Genomic DNA, 19,326 nt, shown 5'->3' on the forward strand with positions numbered 1-19,326 from the left:
ATATCATGAAATAATAAAAGTTTCTCCCGCCTCATTAACTCAATCAGCCGTCGGTGTGGGAGAGAGCTCGCTGCTCTGTTGAATCTTTAAGAGATTATTGCTGAGTTTTTATCTGTTTATTTATGAGCAGAAAATCAGAGCCTTTTATCAGAGCGTGTGGTTGAATCAAGACAGAGAGGTCACGTTTGATTTCCTTTGTGACCTTTGAAAGAAAGCGGAGAAGAAGAGAGGCAAATCTACAGCTTTTGTTAATAGCAATAATTTCATTCAGGTTGCTTCAAGAGATCTCAAATCAAATTTTGCTGCAAGAGTGTACATGGTTATTTTGGTATATCAGACCAAAACAAGCATCATTATTGACACATTTAATAGTTTAGTCAACATAAAATGTAAAAAAAGACAAATGCATCGCTTCTAAAAATGCAATATTATATAAAGATTGGTAAGGATGCACTCAATTTAAGTTGCTATGTTGCTACACTTATGGTATAGAAACTGTGTAAAGAATATATAGAAACAGAGGCTATTGGGGTTTAAAAAACTCAATTCAAACATTTAAATAATAAAATTAAATCAATCCTGGTCGTTCTTTAGCAACTCTTGCATTCTGACAAAAAAGGTATCCTTGTAATTTTGCTTATTTTCAATTAAAATTATATCTTACAATTTTTGTGAAATAAAAAAAATTGCTATAACTTATATTTTATTTAACAGCATATTTTATTTTAATACTTGTTTGTGAATTAGGGCCTGTATTAAATGAATGTTCTCCAGTCATGTAATTTCTCCTCCCGTGAGGGGGATTGCAAACTTTTGTCTCTAGGACTGCCAGTGAGATCAACCCAGAAGCGGCAGGAGCTTTTTGATAAAGGTTGTTTGCCTGCATTTCAAAGTCATTGGGATCTTTCTCTTGAAAACACATAAACGGTTTAAGAGCTGCACGCCTCAAAGCAGCAGAGAGCTGTTGCCAGAGGTAGAAAATGTTCTGCAAAGATCTTATTGGAAAGAGACGCGTTATTGCATCAGCTGAGGCGCTAGATTTCCCCCGGAGGAGGAGCATGTTATAAGGTCTAATCCAACATATTGCTTTTCATAGGAAAGTAATAAAACAAGCCATGCAATGAGGCGAGGAAGGATTACATAATGATAAAGTACACATATAATTGACTAATTAGGGTCTATTCCCCAATGTTGGCACACCATGATGGATGCACGATCCTGTTATATAAGCCCAGACTAAGACAAAAAAATTAAATGGTGAGTTTGTATTTCACCTATATAGCCTACAGACAACTTTATTGTCAACTGCAAATAATTATGATTGAAACTATTTTTGCAACTTTTACGTCACACCTTCACACCGTCACACTTTCTCACAATTTAAATTTTTATATTATTTTTGATGTATTTTCATTCATTTTACTTTTATTAGGAAAACTGGATTCCACAAATACTGGATAAAATAAAATAAAATGACCAATTTATTTTCAGATACACAAACATCTCGCATCTTGTGAAGAGCAGTGATATTCACTCAGAAACCGCTAGTACATTTCCCGAATTGCAAAGAAACAGCAAGAAACATTTTTTAAACTAGACCGACTGAAGTATTAATATAAAGGACAACTATATATTTTCCTATTTAAAGATTCATTTATATTTGAACTTATTTCCAAGATTTTATTTTTAAATGATAAATTAATGAATCTATTCCTTTACTCATATTATAATAATAACCACGATCATCTAATCTTACAACACTATTGTGTTTGGTAGAGATGCCTTTGAAGTGGATTCATCATTGATTACATTTTGCAACACTGACACTGAGTCATTAAAAGGAGTTGGATCAACACTGGACTGCATTTAGTGAATAATGCCACTATTGTCTTTAGAGACAGAATTTGATTCATAACCGATGAACTTTGTAACACCAATACTGAGCTGTATGAAAACGATCTGTATAAAGCGCTATATAAATAAACGTGACTTCGCATGACTATCTCTCACTCTATCTCTGGACAAGACTTTCCACCAATTCCATCATCTCAAATTCAAATCTGACACAGTCTACGATCGCCAGCTGGCCTGCGAATCCACTGACGTAAATTTCAGCATTAAAGAGCTAATTATGAGCTTGATAGCGTGAAACAGAGGGTCTGCTCTAAACTGGCCCCTGTTGCGCTAATATCCTCAATTATCCTGCTAACATTAGTGACACTGATGTCGCCTTTTAAATGTCAGCGCTCCAGCAAAGAGCCAAACAATTATTCAGCACTGAGTCAGAATGACCTCACAGACCCCGCCGACAACAAATCATCCAATCAAACGATCCTCTGCCGCGCCGATACTTTCTAGGGCAAACATCTCTTACTCTTTTGCTCAAACTTTGATTTGATATCCATTTATTTACTAAAAATAACAGGGTAAATGCAAGAATCTGAATTTACTTGGCGAATGAACCCGCCTTATTCCCTTTATTTTTCAATTTTAACGTCGACGCTAAAATTTGTGATGGCTTGAACATCAAAGACCTCGCTTTGATCTTTAAAGAACCCTCGCCACATAAAAAAGTTTCTCCCCGTCTTGTTCTACGTGCGATGAATTGCAGAAAAAAACACGGGAGCAAAGAGAATATTTAGGATGAAAACACTGAAATATTCAAGTCACACAGATTCGATAACAACACAGAGCCTTACTGGGAGGACTGTCAGAGAGTAATATCTTTCATCCACCATGAAATACACGTGGTCATAACGGTGTGCAAGCACTGTTTTTGAAAGGTCATGCAAAATTCAGCGCCTCTTTATTTGTGAGTGTCAGGGAGCCCGATCTCTTGTGGGTGGCTTGTGTTTGGAGTATATTGCTCTGTAGCGCTAATAACAGTTAAGCTGTTTTAGCTCGGACTCTACAGATCAGCATGGAGAAGTTATTTGGCCTGATTTATGATGCCGTTGCATAACAATTGCACTGCAGGCAATCTAATTTCCTGCAGCCGTTTGTGTGTTAGAATTGCATTCTGTTCCTTTTGAATCTATTATTATCATTTAAATTAAGATTTAAAGTTCACATTATAACATTTGCAAGCCATTTATTTTCATAATTTGACGTATTTTTAAATAGGAAGTCATTTCTTTTTTTGAAAAGCATGTACAATGACTAATAACGCGTTGAAGTAAACATAGTCAATTTTAAGACTGTCGCCTCAACACTTTCATTTTGAGTGTAATTATTCAATGGGACTAAATAATCGCACCGAAGGTATACATTTTATCAACCCGCTGGGAATTAAATGCATGAGCCATGAAATCTACTGTTTAAAGGAACGCTCCCATTTTTTCGAAAACTCCCCTAGAGTTTCAAACAGATCAGTTTTACCGTTTTCGAATAAATTCAGACAGTCTCCGTGGCCGGTGGTAGCACTTTTAGCTTAGCTTAGCATAGATCATTGAATTAGATTAGACCGTTAGCATCTCACTAAAAACTCACCAAAAGTTTAGCTAATTTTGCTTTTTAAAAGCTTGACTCTTCCGGAGTTATATCATGTACTAAGGCCAACAGAAAAAAGAAATCTAGGTCAACATGGCTATGATCTACACTCTCATTCTCCGGTGTAATAATCAAGAAACTTTGCTGCAGTACCATGAGTGCACCAGGAGCAATGATATTATGCGGCTGGAAATAGTCCCCTGGTGCACCCATGGTTCAACAGCAAAGTTCTTTGGTCATTTTTGAGCGAGATACTAACAGCCTCATCCAATTTAATGATCTATGCTACAGCTAAAAATGCTACTGCCAGACACGGAGATCAGCTAAATGAATTCAAAAACTGTAAAACTCAACTGTTTAACTGCACAGCCATTTTCAACATTAATAATAAGAAGAAATGTTTCTTGAAAAGCAAATCAGCATATTAGAATGATTTCTGATAACGGCTGGTCTATGATAATACAGTACATCGGGTAGGACATCCAAATGCTCACCTTATCCTCTGAAATATGTAAGTATTAGCAACTTTAAGTGGCCACTAAATCTAATGATACACTAAAAAAATGTCTGCGGAGGTGAACAGTAGCTCACTTCAGGACAGATGGAGGTGCTGGTACAGTCATTCGCTCTTAAAATGGTTCGTAATTTTTGGTCATACAGATATAAGTAATAATCTTTCGCATCAGTAAAGACTCTATGATTATTTGTGTTCACTCGCTATACAAACAAATCGACCTTTTGAAAAATAATGAAAGTAAATACAGTTTTTCTCCTGCCTTGGTCTGCAAACTTAAGTGCAAAACTTTGCCTTAGCCTAAAGACATTAAAAATATATGTCTAATAAATGTCTAATTTCAAATGAACAAGCATCAATATATTATTAAAATGTTGTTTAAACATGTGCTTGAGCACTTATTAGGCTATGTAGGTAATTAAATGCTCATTATAATGATTTAAATAGTTTATTAATAAACAAAATTAGTCGACTAATGCTTAAAGGAACTACTAGTAGACCAGAAAAATCTTATAACCCTAATTTCTGAAGGATCATGTGACACTAATGATGTTGAAAATTCAGCTTCGATCACATTTTAATATATTCAAATGAAAATCGTTATTTTAAATTGTAATAAAGCTTCACAATATTACCATTTTGACGGTATTTTGGATTAAATAAATGTAGCCTTGGTGAATAGAAGAAACTTCTTCCAAAAATCTTGCCAACCCCAAACTTTTGAACAACAGTGAACCAAAGCTTTTCTTAATACATACTAATATGCGTTTAAAAAACACATAAAATTAAATTTAGTTTCAGTAATTTAGTTTTCTTGACGACTTACATGCTAAATATTTTATTATGCTAAAATAATGCATAAACGGTTTCAAATTAATCACCTTCAATTCTGAACACTCTTGCCAGATTAGTTCAGAATATAAATCAGGTTTGTCTTTTATTTGACAATATAATTTAAAGATTTAAATAAAACCACCTTTGTTTAGAGGTAACGCATTGTCAAAGCTTTGCTTAACAAAATTTGAATGGAGCAAACATCTTTGCTCTGTTACTATTTGTGCAAATATTTCTCAGGAATTAACTATTTATGATTGAGCCCTCAGGGAATTTGATCTGGCACAGTGTGTGTTTAGAAGTAATAATGCAGAATCCAGCGCTGCTGTTCAAGGGAAGAGAACAGTGCTGCTGAGGAATACAAATGCAAGTCTCTCTCTATCTCTTGCTTTTATACACTCACACACACACCTAAAATGGGGCTGTCATCCTTTTTATCGCTCTCTCTCACTGTATGCCTCAAAGATGGCTCATTGATCCTGTATGTCCCGGCCCAGCACACCTTGTTCCCCTCTGTGCCTCCAGGGGAGACTATTAACACTTTCATTGAGGCTTATAGGAGAGAAGTAACACCCCTCCCTCCCAGTATTCTGTCACTCTCCCACTCGGACCCACACTCGCATTTTCTAACAGTCAGAGAGTTAGAAGTGAGATTACACTTACAGAATCCCACCCCAGGGGCAAAATGGTGGCCATCACAGACACTAAATGTCCAGTATGGGATGCCAATCTATCATATACCTGTACACGTAAATACAGTCAATAACTGTTTTGTGTTCCAAAGAGAAAAAATAATAGCATATTGGTTTGGATTCAAATACAAAAGGCATTTCACAACATCAGGGAAAAAAAATGACAGATTTTTTTCAGTGAATTAATCCTTTAGATAAGAGACAAATTCAAAATGGTTAGTATTTTCCATTCAATCCAGATGTATACATTATGTTTAAGGATATGTATCAAAAATAATGCTTGTGCAATGCATGCCTCACAATAATGTTAAATGTGGGTTCCTCCTATAATGCACCTTTCTGCTGCCATCTGTATGTAATTTTCTGACCGTATTCAGACCATCTAGGAGACCTCTAAAAACATATTATATATATATATATATATATATATATATATATATATATATATATATATATATATATGTACATAAATATATATAAATGTACAGAAAAAAAATAGCAAATAATACGATAACTTAGAAAATAAGAATAACTTTCAATCATCCACATAACCCAAAAAGGGCACAGGATGAATTAAGCCATTGCCTAACCTTAAGCATAAGCAATAGCAATAATGATGCCTGTCCTAGCAAGCACTACTAATGAAACCATTTCAACCGATCTACAGAAAAGAGATCTTGTGGTGAATTTGAGGCAGATCTTACTGAATTACATGCATTTATGTGCTTGTCCTTTTGTCCGCTGTAATCAGCTATGCACTGAGAGGCTGTTGAAGGCTCTTCTGGCTGATTTCATGTCAAGCTGAAAGCTCTGTGCTGCCTGTCCAGGTGTTTTATGCTCACTTCCTGTACAATTCAATCGGCTGATTAATAGCCTCGCTTTGACGGAAAAGCTAAATGCCCTTCAGACGAAATCAGCTCCTTCCACAGCCCACTCACAGGCTGTCAATGGACTTTTTCCCTTTTCTTTGAATCAAGTGTTTTTTTAAGATAGGAATTATAATCTTTTAAAATAGAGCCTGTGAATCAGCAGTCTGCATTTGCAAATGCACTCAGTCTGAACATCCTGGAACGAAAACAAATGAAAAACTAGGGCTCCAAAAAATCATAATTAATATAAGCAAACAATTTATTATACAACATTTGGCAATTTTTCACACTGACAGTGTCTCATTGTGCAGAAAAAGAAGAAAGTAGTAGAAAAATCGCCATTTTCCTCAATCAGTTTCTAGAAGATTAATACGATGAGCTGAAATTACAAAAACACATGCCAGAGTTGACAGATGGGAGCTATGACCTTCACGTGAACGGCATAAAAATGACTACCACATTACACCAGCACATATTCAGAATGAATTACAATTTGTATAAATACAAGATACATTGCTGCCATTTGGTCCCAGACAAATCACAGTGTAAAACAGATACCTTTTATAAACGTTTTAAAAGGCTCATCTCAAACGTCACAGGTGATGCCTTCACTTGTTATGTATTACTCATTAGCCAGAGCTATGACGAATGGTAGCAGTAAACATGTCAAGTCAATGGCTCGATTCCTAAGTTATGGTTTAATTCATTAGTGCTGCTCCCAATGCCAATAAACCGGCTTTAACCGCATCCCACTGAAGCTGAGCCAGTTGAAAGAGGTCATCGGGGGACAGTTATGAACCATCTGGTCATACAAGAAGTCACATTTTAAGGTTCCTTCTCATAGTCCATCAGTCTGAAACACTTGGCACATGCTCACAAAATCATTCGGTGCCATGAGTACAAAATGAATGCTTTATCGTCTTTGGGTGTTCGGTTTAAGCTTTGCTTGATGTCGGGGGTAGATAAAGGCTTTTCGGTGTAAGCTCTCAACCAATTCCAGATGATTGGTGTACCTGCGGTCTTCCTTATATTGTGCTTCTTCTGGCTCTTCCTCTCCATGCAGCTCGTGTAACACTTCCTTATCGGCATCGTGGCTGCCAACGGTCCTTATCCCAAGTTTCGGAGGGCTGTTTCACGGTGCATCGATGGACGTACCAGACAGAGTGGGTTTTGGCGGGAAAGGAGACAGGACAGAGGCTCAGTGGTGAGGACACTAAACTGTGTCCATCTGACATCACACCAGAGTGCTGATAGTCATCTGTGCTTCATCCCAGCTGGTAATCGAAACCTCATCCAGTCTATTTACGATCTTTCCCAAGTCTTTCTCTGGAGGAGAAGGAGGATTGGGAGTGCTGGCGTTTGTCATGTTGGGGGATCTGGCAACCCTCGGCCCATCCTCATCCTCCTCCTCTTCCTCAGTAATCGAGGACAGCCGTGTGGCACTTCCAGGCTTTTCTGCAGGTGGCTGATAGTGGCACTGACCGTTCAGCAGTCTCCGAAGAGGCATAAGAGGCACAATGTCTTCGCCCAAGAGCTGTTGCTGGCAATGGCGGAAGTCAGATTGCCGCTTTAGTCGCTTGAACTCCGTAAACGCAGACGTTGAGTTTTGGTACAAACTGAGAGCTAAAGCTCGGGCCTTTTCCGCCTTTGCCAACAGGACGGCGTGGCACCTTAGTACCACCGCTTTATTCTTCACCTGATGCCTGTAAACCCACGCAAAGATCTTTGGCCGGAAGGGGTCAGCGGTGCAGTATGTAATACGGTTGAGGGAATAGAGGTGGGTGGGCTTCTTTTTGCCACCTTTATCCACCCCCATGCGGATGCCGTGCGGCCCGATTGAGAGCTTCATCTTGGCGCTCTGTTCGCCGTAGTTGCTGCGAGTCCAGATCTTAGCCACCGCCTCCTGCGTGCAATCTTCGCCCTTGGCCATGATGGTCACCGCGCTACCCAGGTAACGCACGTTGTAAGTGGGTTCCTCTTTGTTGAGCTCCACTTTCTGGCGTTTGCTGTGGAAAACGCTTCCCAGCCAGTGAAACGGGCAGTCGGGAACGAGGTCCGGACAGGAGTGGAGCAAAGTCGAAAGCAGGGAATGATAAGTCAGTCCGGCTCCAAGACTTTTCGGCTTGCTTTTGGACTCATTCTCCACCAGCACAAACTTGCTCCTTTTCCAGGGCAGCATGATCCAGGCTGAGAGGAAAGGATACAGCGCTCTCCCCCAACCAGCGATGAAGAGTGTTGTGGTGCGTGTGTGTTTTCAGAGAAGCACAGCAAAGGAAACTGCTCTGGCACTCGCTGACGGGAGACTGAAAGCAGAAAGGCTCAGCTGCTCTGCTCGCTCCTCCTTTCTCTTCCTCCTCCTCTTGCATCACTGAGTGCTGATCAGCGCTGGGCTCGAAGCCTCGGCGGTCCTCATTTAACTCCTTCAAACCCCTTACTCTCTTACCTGACGGTTTATTGTGCCGACTCTGACCACTTACCCTGAGGCAGAAGAGGGTTCATCCTTGTGTCAGAGTACCTTATGAGAATGCTTTGACCTGCTGGGAGTCATTTCTACCCTCGGTGTATAACATTGCATCGCCCGGCTATAATTTATTTCATTCAGCCTCTGGAAAAACTCCAGGAAACGACTTTACGTAACGGCTGCAAATGAAAGAAGGTGCTAGAACAAGCACGTTAACGTGGTTATTAAATGTCCAGTGGAGCGAGTGCGTAGGCTGCAAATCCTGAAACGACTGGAGAGACATTTGCTTCTTGACATTTGAACGTTCACAATTGAAAGGATGAATCACTTTCTTATCAGCTATAATTTCACTACATTTGAACATAGACTTTTGATAAGAGTTTCCTCAAATTAGCAGTTCATCCAGAAATAAAAATTAGGATCCTCACCCTTCCCAAACCTATATGACTATGTTTCCACAATTAAGCACTAAACACTTTAATTTTTTAAATTGTGCATATCATATATGGTTTCTCACAAAAAGCTTTCATATGGCTTCAGAAGAGTGCTTTTGATTGCTTTCTAAAGCCTGAAAGCTCCATATTCCATATCAATGCATGGAAAATGCAACAAGTACATTAATTCTATTTTTGTGTCATCAAGGTTTAGAACAAGTAAATGATTGTTATTTTGGGGGTAAAATGATCCTATAACAAACCATAATGTACTAATGAATGTACTTCACATAATGAAACATGTCACGATATACCTTTCCTTTTTAAAACCCATATTATTCAGTAAAAATCTATTATTCAGTTAGAGGTTAGACAGCTTGCAGCTGATGAGCCTTTTGTTTCCTACAGACTCTGAGTCTCAGGATCTCATTGGGATGTAGTGTATTGGACAAACCGTTCTGCCAGGGCAGGTCAGCAGTTATGCATTACATCGTGAAGCATTTCCATCAATCCGATAGAGTGCGCAGAGGAGTGGAACTGCTCCTGTCACTCTGAGATTACTTCTCTGTTTGATGGATCGGTTCCTTTTCCCAATCAGTCATTACAGAGCTATTATTGCACAGCGAGGGAATTTCTGTGTTGATTTCTGTGTTAGACGTACACAGAACAAAAGGTAAGACATATAAAGAACACATTGAAGCGGTTAACTGCTTAGCTGCTGACTATTTTTAAGTACTGAACTATTCGTGCTTCTTAAATCTTAAATTGTGGGTCTATTCAAGTCGTTTTACAATGGATAGACTAACCCCCCCAAAAATTAGTTGGCCTAATGTAATTTCAAACCTGTATGATTTAAGCGTTTCATTTATTTTTTTTAATCAATGGTCTCCAGTGTTGTTTCCTTCCCAATTGTTAGATGAAATATGATTTTCTATGATTTAATGTTGACATTAAATGACTGCATGATGGAAATTTCCAGAGCAGATGTGTGTGCATATCTTCAAGGATTGCTTGTTCTCTCATATCTTGGACACTGTTCCTGCTTATCACGTACCAAGGCTGCTTTCTCGCAAGTTTTGGGAAGACAGTCTAAAACTCAGAACTCAACCTTGGACGAGTCACGCTATGATGATACGATGCTCCACTTTGTGACATGGTGTGTTTTCTTATCTTTTCACAATAAAAAGGAGGTTTTCTGGTGGAGCTTTCAGATGCAAACCTAAGGCAGACTGGAAAATGGTTTTGCTCTCGCTTGCAACTGAAGACGAGCTCTTGGAAAATTAGAAACAAATTGTCGTGTCTTTATTTTAAGAGTGACTTCGGCGGGAAAGAACCTTAAAGGGGCATCCAGACCCAACACCGATGTTCTTCAAAATATCTTCTTTTGTGGTTTGTGCAAACAGTTTTGTAATGACATGAGGGTGAGTGAACGATGACCATTTTAATTTGTGGGTGAACTGTCCCTTTAAGCAATGTTTCAAGTTTGTTATATTAAAAAATGAGTTAGAACCTAAGCCATGGCCCACCTTCAAACTGAAACCTGTAAAGAGCATATCCAGGTCATATTAGATTGTTTTTACTATAAATACGTAAATAAAACTATCAAAAAAGAAATTCATGAATTTAAAGTAAAACCATTTATTTTTTTATTTTATTTTATTTTTTGACTGACTTTTGATTTTGTGATGAAAGACTCCACACCAAGCCAAAACGTACTGGTTTTGTGAGACTCACAAACTGGAATGCTGGAATGTAACAGCAAGTTAAGCAACAGACAACCAATCATAAACTTCCTCAGTGCTATAGCCTCATTAAATATTCACATGCTCTGTGCAGCTGCAGAAACTTGTAGGTGCTGTTGTTGGTTTAACTTTAATAGTCATTTCGTGCCTACCAATGGTAAACACTCCTCCGCACTTTCCATATTTTTCTGTAATATATTTCAGAAGAAGACACCCCACATTTACGCAGGTGGTCCAATAAATGTTATAAACTCATACATATGCAAATGGAGTTTACATGCTGTTCAGGAGCTTGTTTATCAGGTAATATTTATTATAAACCGCAGTGAAACTTTTAATTAAAATAATCCCAAAGCAGTCTCTGCAAACAAATGTACTTGGAAAAATTAATGGAGACACTCCCTAAGACAACGTTAACCTTGAGTTAAAAATGACACTTGGTAAACGATTCATTAAAGCCCGGGTCCTCGCATGCCCTTGCCGCAAATGGCAAAGTTTCCCGTCCTCACATTTTTCCCTCAAAGGCTGACCCTGAAATCGCGCAAGCTCCCTGACAAACCCAATGGCACCAGCGACAGCCAACATTAATGTCTATTTTTACCCTTTAAAGGGAGCTGTCGCCTATATCTCCAGAGAAGGCCTGAGGGCTAAGACGCTTGTTTTAGTCCATTACGTGAGACAGCTTTTTTCGTGAGGAGTATAAAAAGCGAAAGCTACTGGTTTGCTAGAGTGGACAGTGATGTGGCCTTGCAAGCGAGGGGTTACGTGCGGCTGCCTTTCCGATTTTTGACAGAAAACACGAGTGGAATGAATCTTGCAGTGCCTCAACGTAATGGGGACGATATAAAGCATGGCTGTGATTTAAAGAGCGTGCCTATGACAACTTAAAAAGTAACTCTGAGCGGACAGGGTCTGCCGAGTCTTTACGAGGATTGATGCGCACGGATCACATTGACGTATCTGCCTCGGTCGGGCACCGAACTGATGAATGAAATCGGGAAACATCTGCGAGAGGATCGACCCCAAGCCATGTTTTGATTAAATTCCATATCGGTCACAATTTAGTTTATTCCCAAATCCTTTTTCGGATCAGACTCTAGGAAAGGAAGAGCATTTGTGCAGGCTGTCACGGATCGCACATTCTGTCCAGTAACAGAAAATGGGACGCCAGCTCCTCCATCCAAGTGAATGCATTATTAAAGCCTTCTGTGTTGCAGAATAGCGCCTCATCTGCATATGAAAGAGGGGGGTGCGAGGGAATTAATTAACTGTGTGACTTTTACTAATGAGGAAAAAGGAGATCTGGAAGAAATGAAGACTTTCGACTGTGATTTACAACAGCGGGCTGTAATTTAACATGCTTATGTAACTACGAGGCTTTTGGACAGACAGACTTGCGTCTGGTCCGAAGGAAATGGACAAACATTTTAACTTTGAAAAGAGTTAAGAGTATGCTCGCACTTCACCTCAAAATCAAGAAAGTATTGAATTGCTTTTAAGGACTATTTTGTGCATTGTGGCATTATTTGGGCCAACTAATTGAATTCAAATGTTAATTAAATTCCATTTATCATTTAAGAATCACTCATTTAAGGCAATAAAAACACATATTTTTTATTAAATAAAACTGTGTTAACCCAAAGGAATATACAGAAATTGTTTATTTAAATTTTTAAAAACAAATTAAATTATTAGTTAAAATATTATGTGTTTATATAATATAATATAATATGATATAATATAATATAACCATAAATTATTTACCAATAAATACATTTTTTGTAGGTTTTCCCAGAGGAACCATTGCAGGTTTCTTGTACAGTAGGGTTAAGCCCAACTCAGTGTTTTATCTTGTTTAATTTCTTTGGAGAATTGGGACTGTTTGTGCTGTGCCTGACAATTAACAGTGCCCCTCTGGAGTGATACAGGCATCCATTTCACAGAGAAACGAGGAGGAACATTTGTCTCCCGTGCTCATTAGACTTCTTCATCTGAGCCAAAGGAGAAATATCGCACACAGGCATTATTGCGCCGTCGCCCTCGTGATTGGAGCCGAGAGAAATCTGCTGAATGCACCACTGTTACATTCTGTGAGCACTGTAACTTCTTTTTCGGCTCTTCTGCAGGACGTCGTTTATCAAGAGCCATTTCCTCACATGTCCTTTCTATGCGGGGATACCGAACAGCTTCAGAGAGGAACTAAATAAATAGAGACGCTCTTTATGAACCATTTTCTTCTGGGGGTTAAGATGCTTTCTAAGATGAGCATCACTGTTGCTATTGCTCATAGGTACAGTTAGAGGTTTGTTCAAATCGTTAATCTTAGCTATTAAACTCGTAACTCATCCAACAACATGCACAGAGCACACGTGAATGATTCCTCAAATGATTTCTAAACTATCACTCGCCTGGCACACATTAAAACAGATAGTAATATAAAAATATCCACAAATCAAAATAAAACAAACCGAAAAAATGCAATAATACATTAAAAAGTAATGCATGCACCAATTTCACAGAATGAAATTAAAACAAATAAAAAATTATTTTATATTATATATGTGGAAAAGACCTTAGCTATAGGGCTGCACCATAATTTAAATGTCTGTCAAAATGATAATTAAATAATTAAAACGATAATTATTGGTAATGGCTGATCGCTAATTCATAAAAATAAAATATATAAAATAAAATAATCATTTTAAATGCTGATTAAAAGCAATAAACCTACATTAAACTTTCAGATAAAAATAAAATTGATCATTTTAGTTCATGCTAAAAAGTAATATTAAACGTCCAGCCAATATGATCAGTTTGATAATTAATTTTGATGCTATCACTGATAAAATGCTAAATTAATTAATTAATAGCATTATAATAACGTTGGATCATGATAAACAATCTAAAAACATCAAAAATAAGCATGCACAAATAAATATCCAATAAGAACCGATATTGAATGAAAAAAACAACTAATATATTGTACAGATCTACTTAGCAACAACCTAGAAACCCCTAAGAAAACACCCTAGCAACCATCCACAAGACTCATGGTGGCACAAACAAACACTGACTCCTCATTTCGTTTCCGCAGAACACTAAACCGACGAGCGTTTTTTGTTCTACAGCTCCCTACGGACAGCAGCCATCTAATCAAATCAGCTTCTGCTGTCCCTAATAAGCCAATACAGCGTCATCTACCGAAGGGTTTAGGCAGAACGGAGGAAAAAAGGGTCGATCTCATAGATGTGTGATTTATGGCCGAACACAAGGTCTGTAAAGAATGAGCTGGCCTGATAAGAGTGAACACTCTCTCCGGCAGAGGCTGGAGTCAGTGCCAAGAGCCGAGCACTACCTGCAACTAAACACACACACACATCCAGCACGAATATAAAGCAGCCGCAGAGGGCTGTATCATTTACCACTAAAGAGATGATTCACTTGTTCTTTTCTCTTCTAGGTATTATCGTTGCATTATGAAATGGATAAGAGTTGTTATGTAAGAGATCTCATTATACATGTTCTCGCTTATTACGAGGCTATTTTGCAAATAAATAAGAAAAACAGTCTGTTATGTCACAAAAAACAACCTAGAAAAACAACATGAGCAACAATTATTACAAAATTAACAAGTATTACTGATCATACACACACACACACATATATATAATTTTATTTTTATTTATTTTGAAATTATTTTGTGTGTGTGTATATATATATATATATATATACATACTTCAGACTTATATCCATATATTCTACATTACATTTATATATTCAAATTTAATTTTCATTATTATTTTTATAACTAATTAATAGAAATAATATAATAATAATGCTGAAATGCAATAAACAAACATTAAATTTCCAGGCAATATACAGGTAATAATTAAATACATCATATTCATAACTGATGACTAATAACCAATGAATAAATAATAAAATAAATAATTTTAATTAATTAATGCTATAAAGTAAAACTTTAGGCCAATATGATCAGGTCCCTAATTAATTTTAATGCTATGACGGATAACTAATAAAAAGCATTTCAATGCTGAAAAGCAATAAGGATAAACTGATACCAGAATTTGATAATTTAATAAATTGTAATTGTAACAATTCGACATGTAATGGGAATAAACTTCCAGCCAATATGATCAGTCTGATAATTAAATCAATTATAATTTTAACAAATTAGGCATCATAATAATGTTGGATTTAACACTTGTATACACAAACACACATTTATGTATGTATTTGTTTTAAACTTGGTTGAGTGGGCCAACCAAGTTTTTTTTATTAGATTAGTTTATGCATGGTTTGTTGATGTGATCTAATGGAGGGGTTTCAGTATCTCTCCATATTTCCACACAACAGTTTCTCCCCGAATACAAAGATGATGATGAATAATGCAGCATAATTTCTGCCCCCTAACTTCCTTCCATCAGCAGTACATTTGAAATTAAATAGGAAACAAACATAAAGCAGCGTTGCGTATTATGACATGAGACGTCCGAGCAGTTGGCCTGATTCAGCCTTTTTTTTTTTTTTTTGCATATTCATTATGTAAGGCTGCGAATGCTAATGAGGCACTCTGCTGAATATCGTAGAAAGCTCGATGCATACCTGTGCCGGGACGAATCATTATTCACCTGATGCCTTTGTCCGGTAATCTTGGAGGTGGTTCTCCAATCACATCACGGATCATGGCAAAACATTAAGTCCTGATGATGGAGACTGCTCGCATCCTTTAGTTTTTGGATGAAAATTCAAGACCGTTTTTTCTGTAAATACGGAGAACGCATAAAAAATAGCTGCAAGCTCTGCAATTATCTCTCATGTCTACTATTTGCTGTCTTTTGACATTTAATTATATCTATCCCAGTCATGATGTTTCAGACATTACTGTGCTGATATTTTTTATTATAATCTTTAGTGTGGGATTTTAAACTCCCACGCTCACTTCCTCTAAGCAACACAACCAGACGGCACAAACAGTCATTTTAATAAATATCCATTTTCTAGTAGAGCAGAGATTTAGTGGCATAGTCCAAGACTGAATAATGTTCAATAGTTTAGTGCAACATATTATTTTGTTATTTACCAAAACAGTTTGGGATGTACGGATTGAAATCCAGTTATTTTGGAAAGTTTTATGCTCACCAAGGCTATGTTTATTTAATAAAAACAGTAAAAAAAATATTTGATTATATTTTGAAAAGTAGTTTATTTCTGTGATGCAAAGCTGAATTTTCTGCATCACTGTCACATGATCCTTCAGAAATCATTTGCTGCTTATGAAGCATTTCTAATTATTACCAATGCTGAAAACACTTAATATTATGGTTAATATTTTTGTCGAAACCATGATTGAGGATTCTTTTTTTTTTAACTTGTTATATCTTTACTTTTGATCATCTTTGCTAAATAAAATGTAAAAAAAAAAAAAAAAAAAAAAAATACTAACCCCACATTTTTGAAAAGAACAAACAAATCAGATTTAATTGCGTTTTGATCACTGCAGGGTGTATCACATTTCACAAACCCTTTACAGTGAACAGATCTGCAGCGTAATCAATCATCCATGTGCCCTAACTTGCATTGCAACAGATACTCCATTATATTCAGTCTAAAAGATGAATTATCATCCTCCGGTGAGTCATCAACTTTCTGCAAAACACTAAGCAGAGACAAAAAAAACGGTCCGTTAGTCCTAAAGGTAGCAATTAAGACGATAAAGTCAATTACTGTCGCCAACTTAGACGTGAAATTAATCAGCCTTTTGTGACCATTAAACTAAACAGAGCATTATGGAGTTTCTAAAAATAACAAGAACCTATTCAGACGTTTCACGTAAGTACTGTGCAATGCATCTGGAAAAGTTCTGTAATTGTAGCTGAAAGCTGGAGTCCATGCGCGCTAGGTGTACGCTGCATCTGCGTCTCGTCAGCGGCCTCCACGGCACTAAAACAGAACACAGCTGGTATCCAGCGTTTCGTGTTTGTTTGCCGCCCGTCCATCTGTCTACTCTTTCTCCGCTCCATGCTTGAGTGGGCACTGTGTTTCTTGCTCCGAGTGTCTTGAGGGCTAAGGAGCAGCACGCTACACAACACTAACAGTTTGCTCATTCTCTCAACAAGGTGAGTAATGTTAAAGCCGAGGCCCCCGGGCGGCACTCGTCCTCCGGTGAGTCAGCTGTTGATGTGGAAAGGGCATTTCTCTCGTGTTTCTGGCTTGGGCTCGATGTTCACATTAGCCAGCCTTCACTGAGCAGCACATCACTTTTTTGGCAGCCTGAACAACCCATCTCGATTAATTGAATTACTCATGTTTTTGAGGAACTTATTAAAGTTCTGAATGGCCTGACAAACTCGTGAGAGTTATTTTGGACCGCTAATGCAATATTTATAGTTCTTGTTCCTCAAGCATTCTGGTTCGCTCTAAACCCAGATCCAAAATCCTATTAAACTATTGCTATAATTCAACCCAAACTGCTTAACACACACCGCAGGCTTCATTTAGTTTTAGATTAATAACTAAACTAAGGATTGACTTATTATATTATATTATATTATATTATATTATATTATATTATATTATATTATATTTTAAACAATAACTGGTCAACATCAGACTACAAAAACAGATGGATTTTATTTGTTATAAGTAGCATAAATATAAATAATATATAATAATAATAATACAATAAATATAAATATATAATAATGATAATAAAATAACAATAATATGAATAACTACTATTTATTTGATAGATTTTTTCATTTTGTTACTATTTGTTACAACCCTATATACCTAACAACCAACAAAATCACTGCAGCTTCTAAGGTCTTAACAAGCTTTGTTTTATAAAAAGTAGTTTTGCTTTTAAAAAGTAACATATTGCATGCTTTGTTTTTCCGTTATCATATTCCTAAGGTTATCTTCTGCAGAGATGGGCTGCACAAAAATGATCACATCAGCACGCCAGATTTTTTTATCCATCGTAAGCTACTCTGGAGCAAACAAAAAAAAATGTTTGTTTCTCATTTGTTTTCCATTTCCACTGCGCTCATCAATCATCAAGCAGCTTTGCGCTGACAGTTTTAAATCATCTGTCTTATAGCTGTGGTAAATGATATAAGTCTGTTTTAAACTCTGTGTTTAATCTTCATTGGTTTCACAGCAGTAAGATGGGCTTTTCATCAACAAAAAGTGCTTGTTTTTGACTCATGAATTAATGAATGGTGCGCTTGTGTTGCTGAAGACGAGACTGGGAGTTCTTTAAGAATTCAGTATATAACTCTGATGAATAGTTCTACACTGAATCTTTGTGTTTATCATGCAAATTAGCACAGAAGTCGTGCTGTTGCTCTATTGTTAGTAACTCACGGATCGACTTACCATTTATTGATGATGCGGTCGTGCTGTTTCTTTCATAATGTTGAAATACATATTTGCAATATCCCACTGGTCCACTTCAGTTTTTAATTCTATCGTTCGTTGACTGGATTTCTCTAGACATGGCGCACTGCCACCTACAGTATAGAGTTAGAACTGCATCTACATCACACGCTAGGTAAAAACATTTTGCTAGCATTTCATTTTAGTGTTTTTCCTCATGTACATGCTATGCACTCACTGTAGTAATTACAATAGCTAGGTAATAACTAGGTGTTTACTCTGAACCCCACCCTACCCCATGTAGTTATCTTATATGTATAATATATTTATGTATTATAGCCTACTTAAGTACAGTGTAAGGCTCGTACTGTAAAATAAAGTGCAACCCACATTTTAGAGTCAATGCTATCGATGATAACGCTACACATAAAAAACCTAAACAATAAACTGAAACATTTCCATGAACAAAACGTTCCCAATGACACATGGCATTTTATATATCGTCCTCCCTCTTTTACTAACAGTTAGCAACGATATTGTTTCTATGTGCCTTTATCGTTATAGTTGTGGTGTGGACTAGGTTATACTTTAATACCGAGAATGATTTTTAGCACTGTCTTTATTGTTATCTTTATATTGTGAAAGGGCCTTTAAAATGTTAAAATACGAAATTGTAATTATTTTCAAAGACATTTCCATATTAATTAAAAAAAATATACATATGAAACACCTAAAAATAAATAAATAACAAACAAACGATAAATTATTTAGGCTACAAAACTATAAAAACTATAGGCTATACTAAATACAGCACTATAACATAAAAGTCCTATCTACATTCCCGTTAGATCTGGTATTTTAATGTACTGGAGATCTTTAGTTAATAAAAT

At 36.9% G+C, this 19,326-nt stretch overlaps 1 protein-coding gene and 1 long non-coding RNA gene across 2 annotated transcripts in view; both read right to left on the minus strand.

Moving 5' to 3' along the window:
- LOC122328377 overlaps positions 1-15,893 on the minus strand; it is a 44,261-nt gene extending 28,368 nt beyond the window's left edge. Inside the window, exon 1 of the long non-coding RNA XR_006247788.1 lies at positions 15,662-15,893. This is a non-coding gene — a long non-coding RNA (uncharacterized LOC122328377). The remainder of the gene's footprint in view (positions 1-15,661) is intronic.
- fam43b (family with sequence similarity 43 member B) lies at positions 6,634-8,763 on the minus strand. The gene has a single exon (XM_043224047.1). It carries the CDS (start codon positions 8,575-8,577, stop codon positions 7,633-7,635), a length of 945 nt encoding a protein of 314 aa, XP_043079982.1. The 5' UTR covers positions 8,578-8,763; the 3' UTR covers positions 6,634-7,632.
- Positions 15,894-19,326: the final 3,433 nt, after the last annotated feature.

The sequence above is a fragment of the Puntigrus tetrazona genome, chromosome 23, assembly GCF_018831695.1.
Source record: "Puntigrus tetrazona isolate hp1 chromosome 23, ASM1883169v1, whole genome shotgun sequence".
NCBI lineage: Eukaryota > Metazoa > Chordata > Actinopteri > Cypriniformes > Cyprinidae > Puntigrus > Puntigrus tetrazona.

Excerpts from the sequence above, each read along its gene's own strand:
- fam43b (XM_043224047.1), bottom strand. The coding sequence starts at position 8,577 with ATGCTGCCCTGGAAAAGGAGCAAGTTTGTGCTGGTGGAGAATGAGTCC.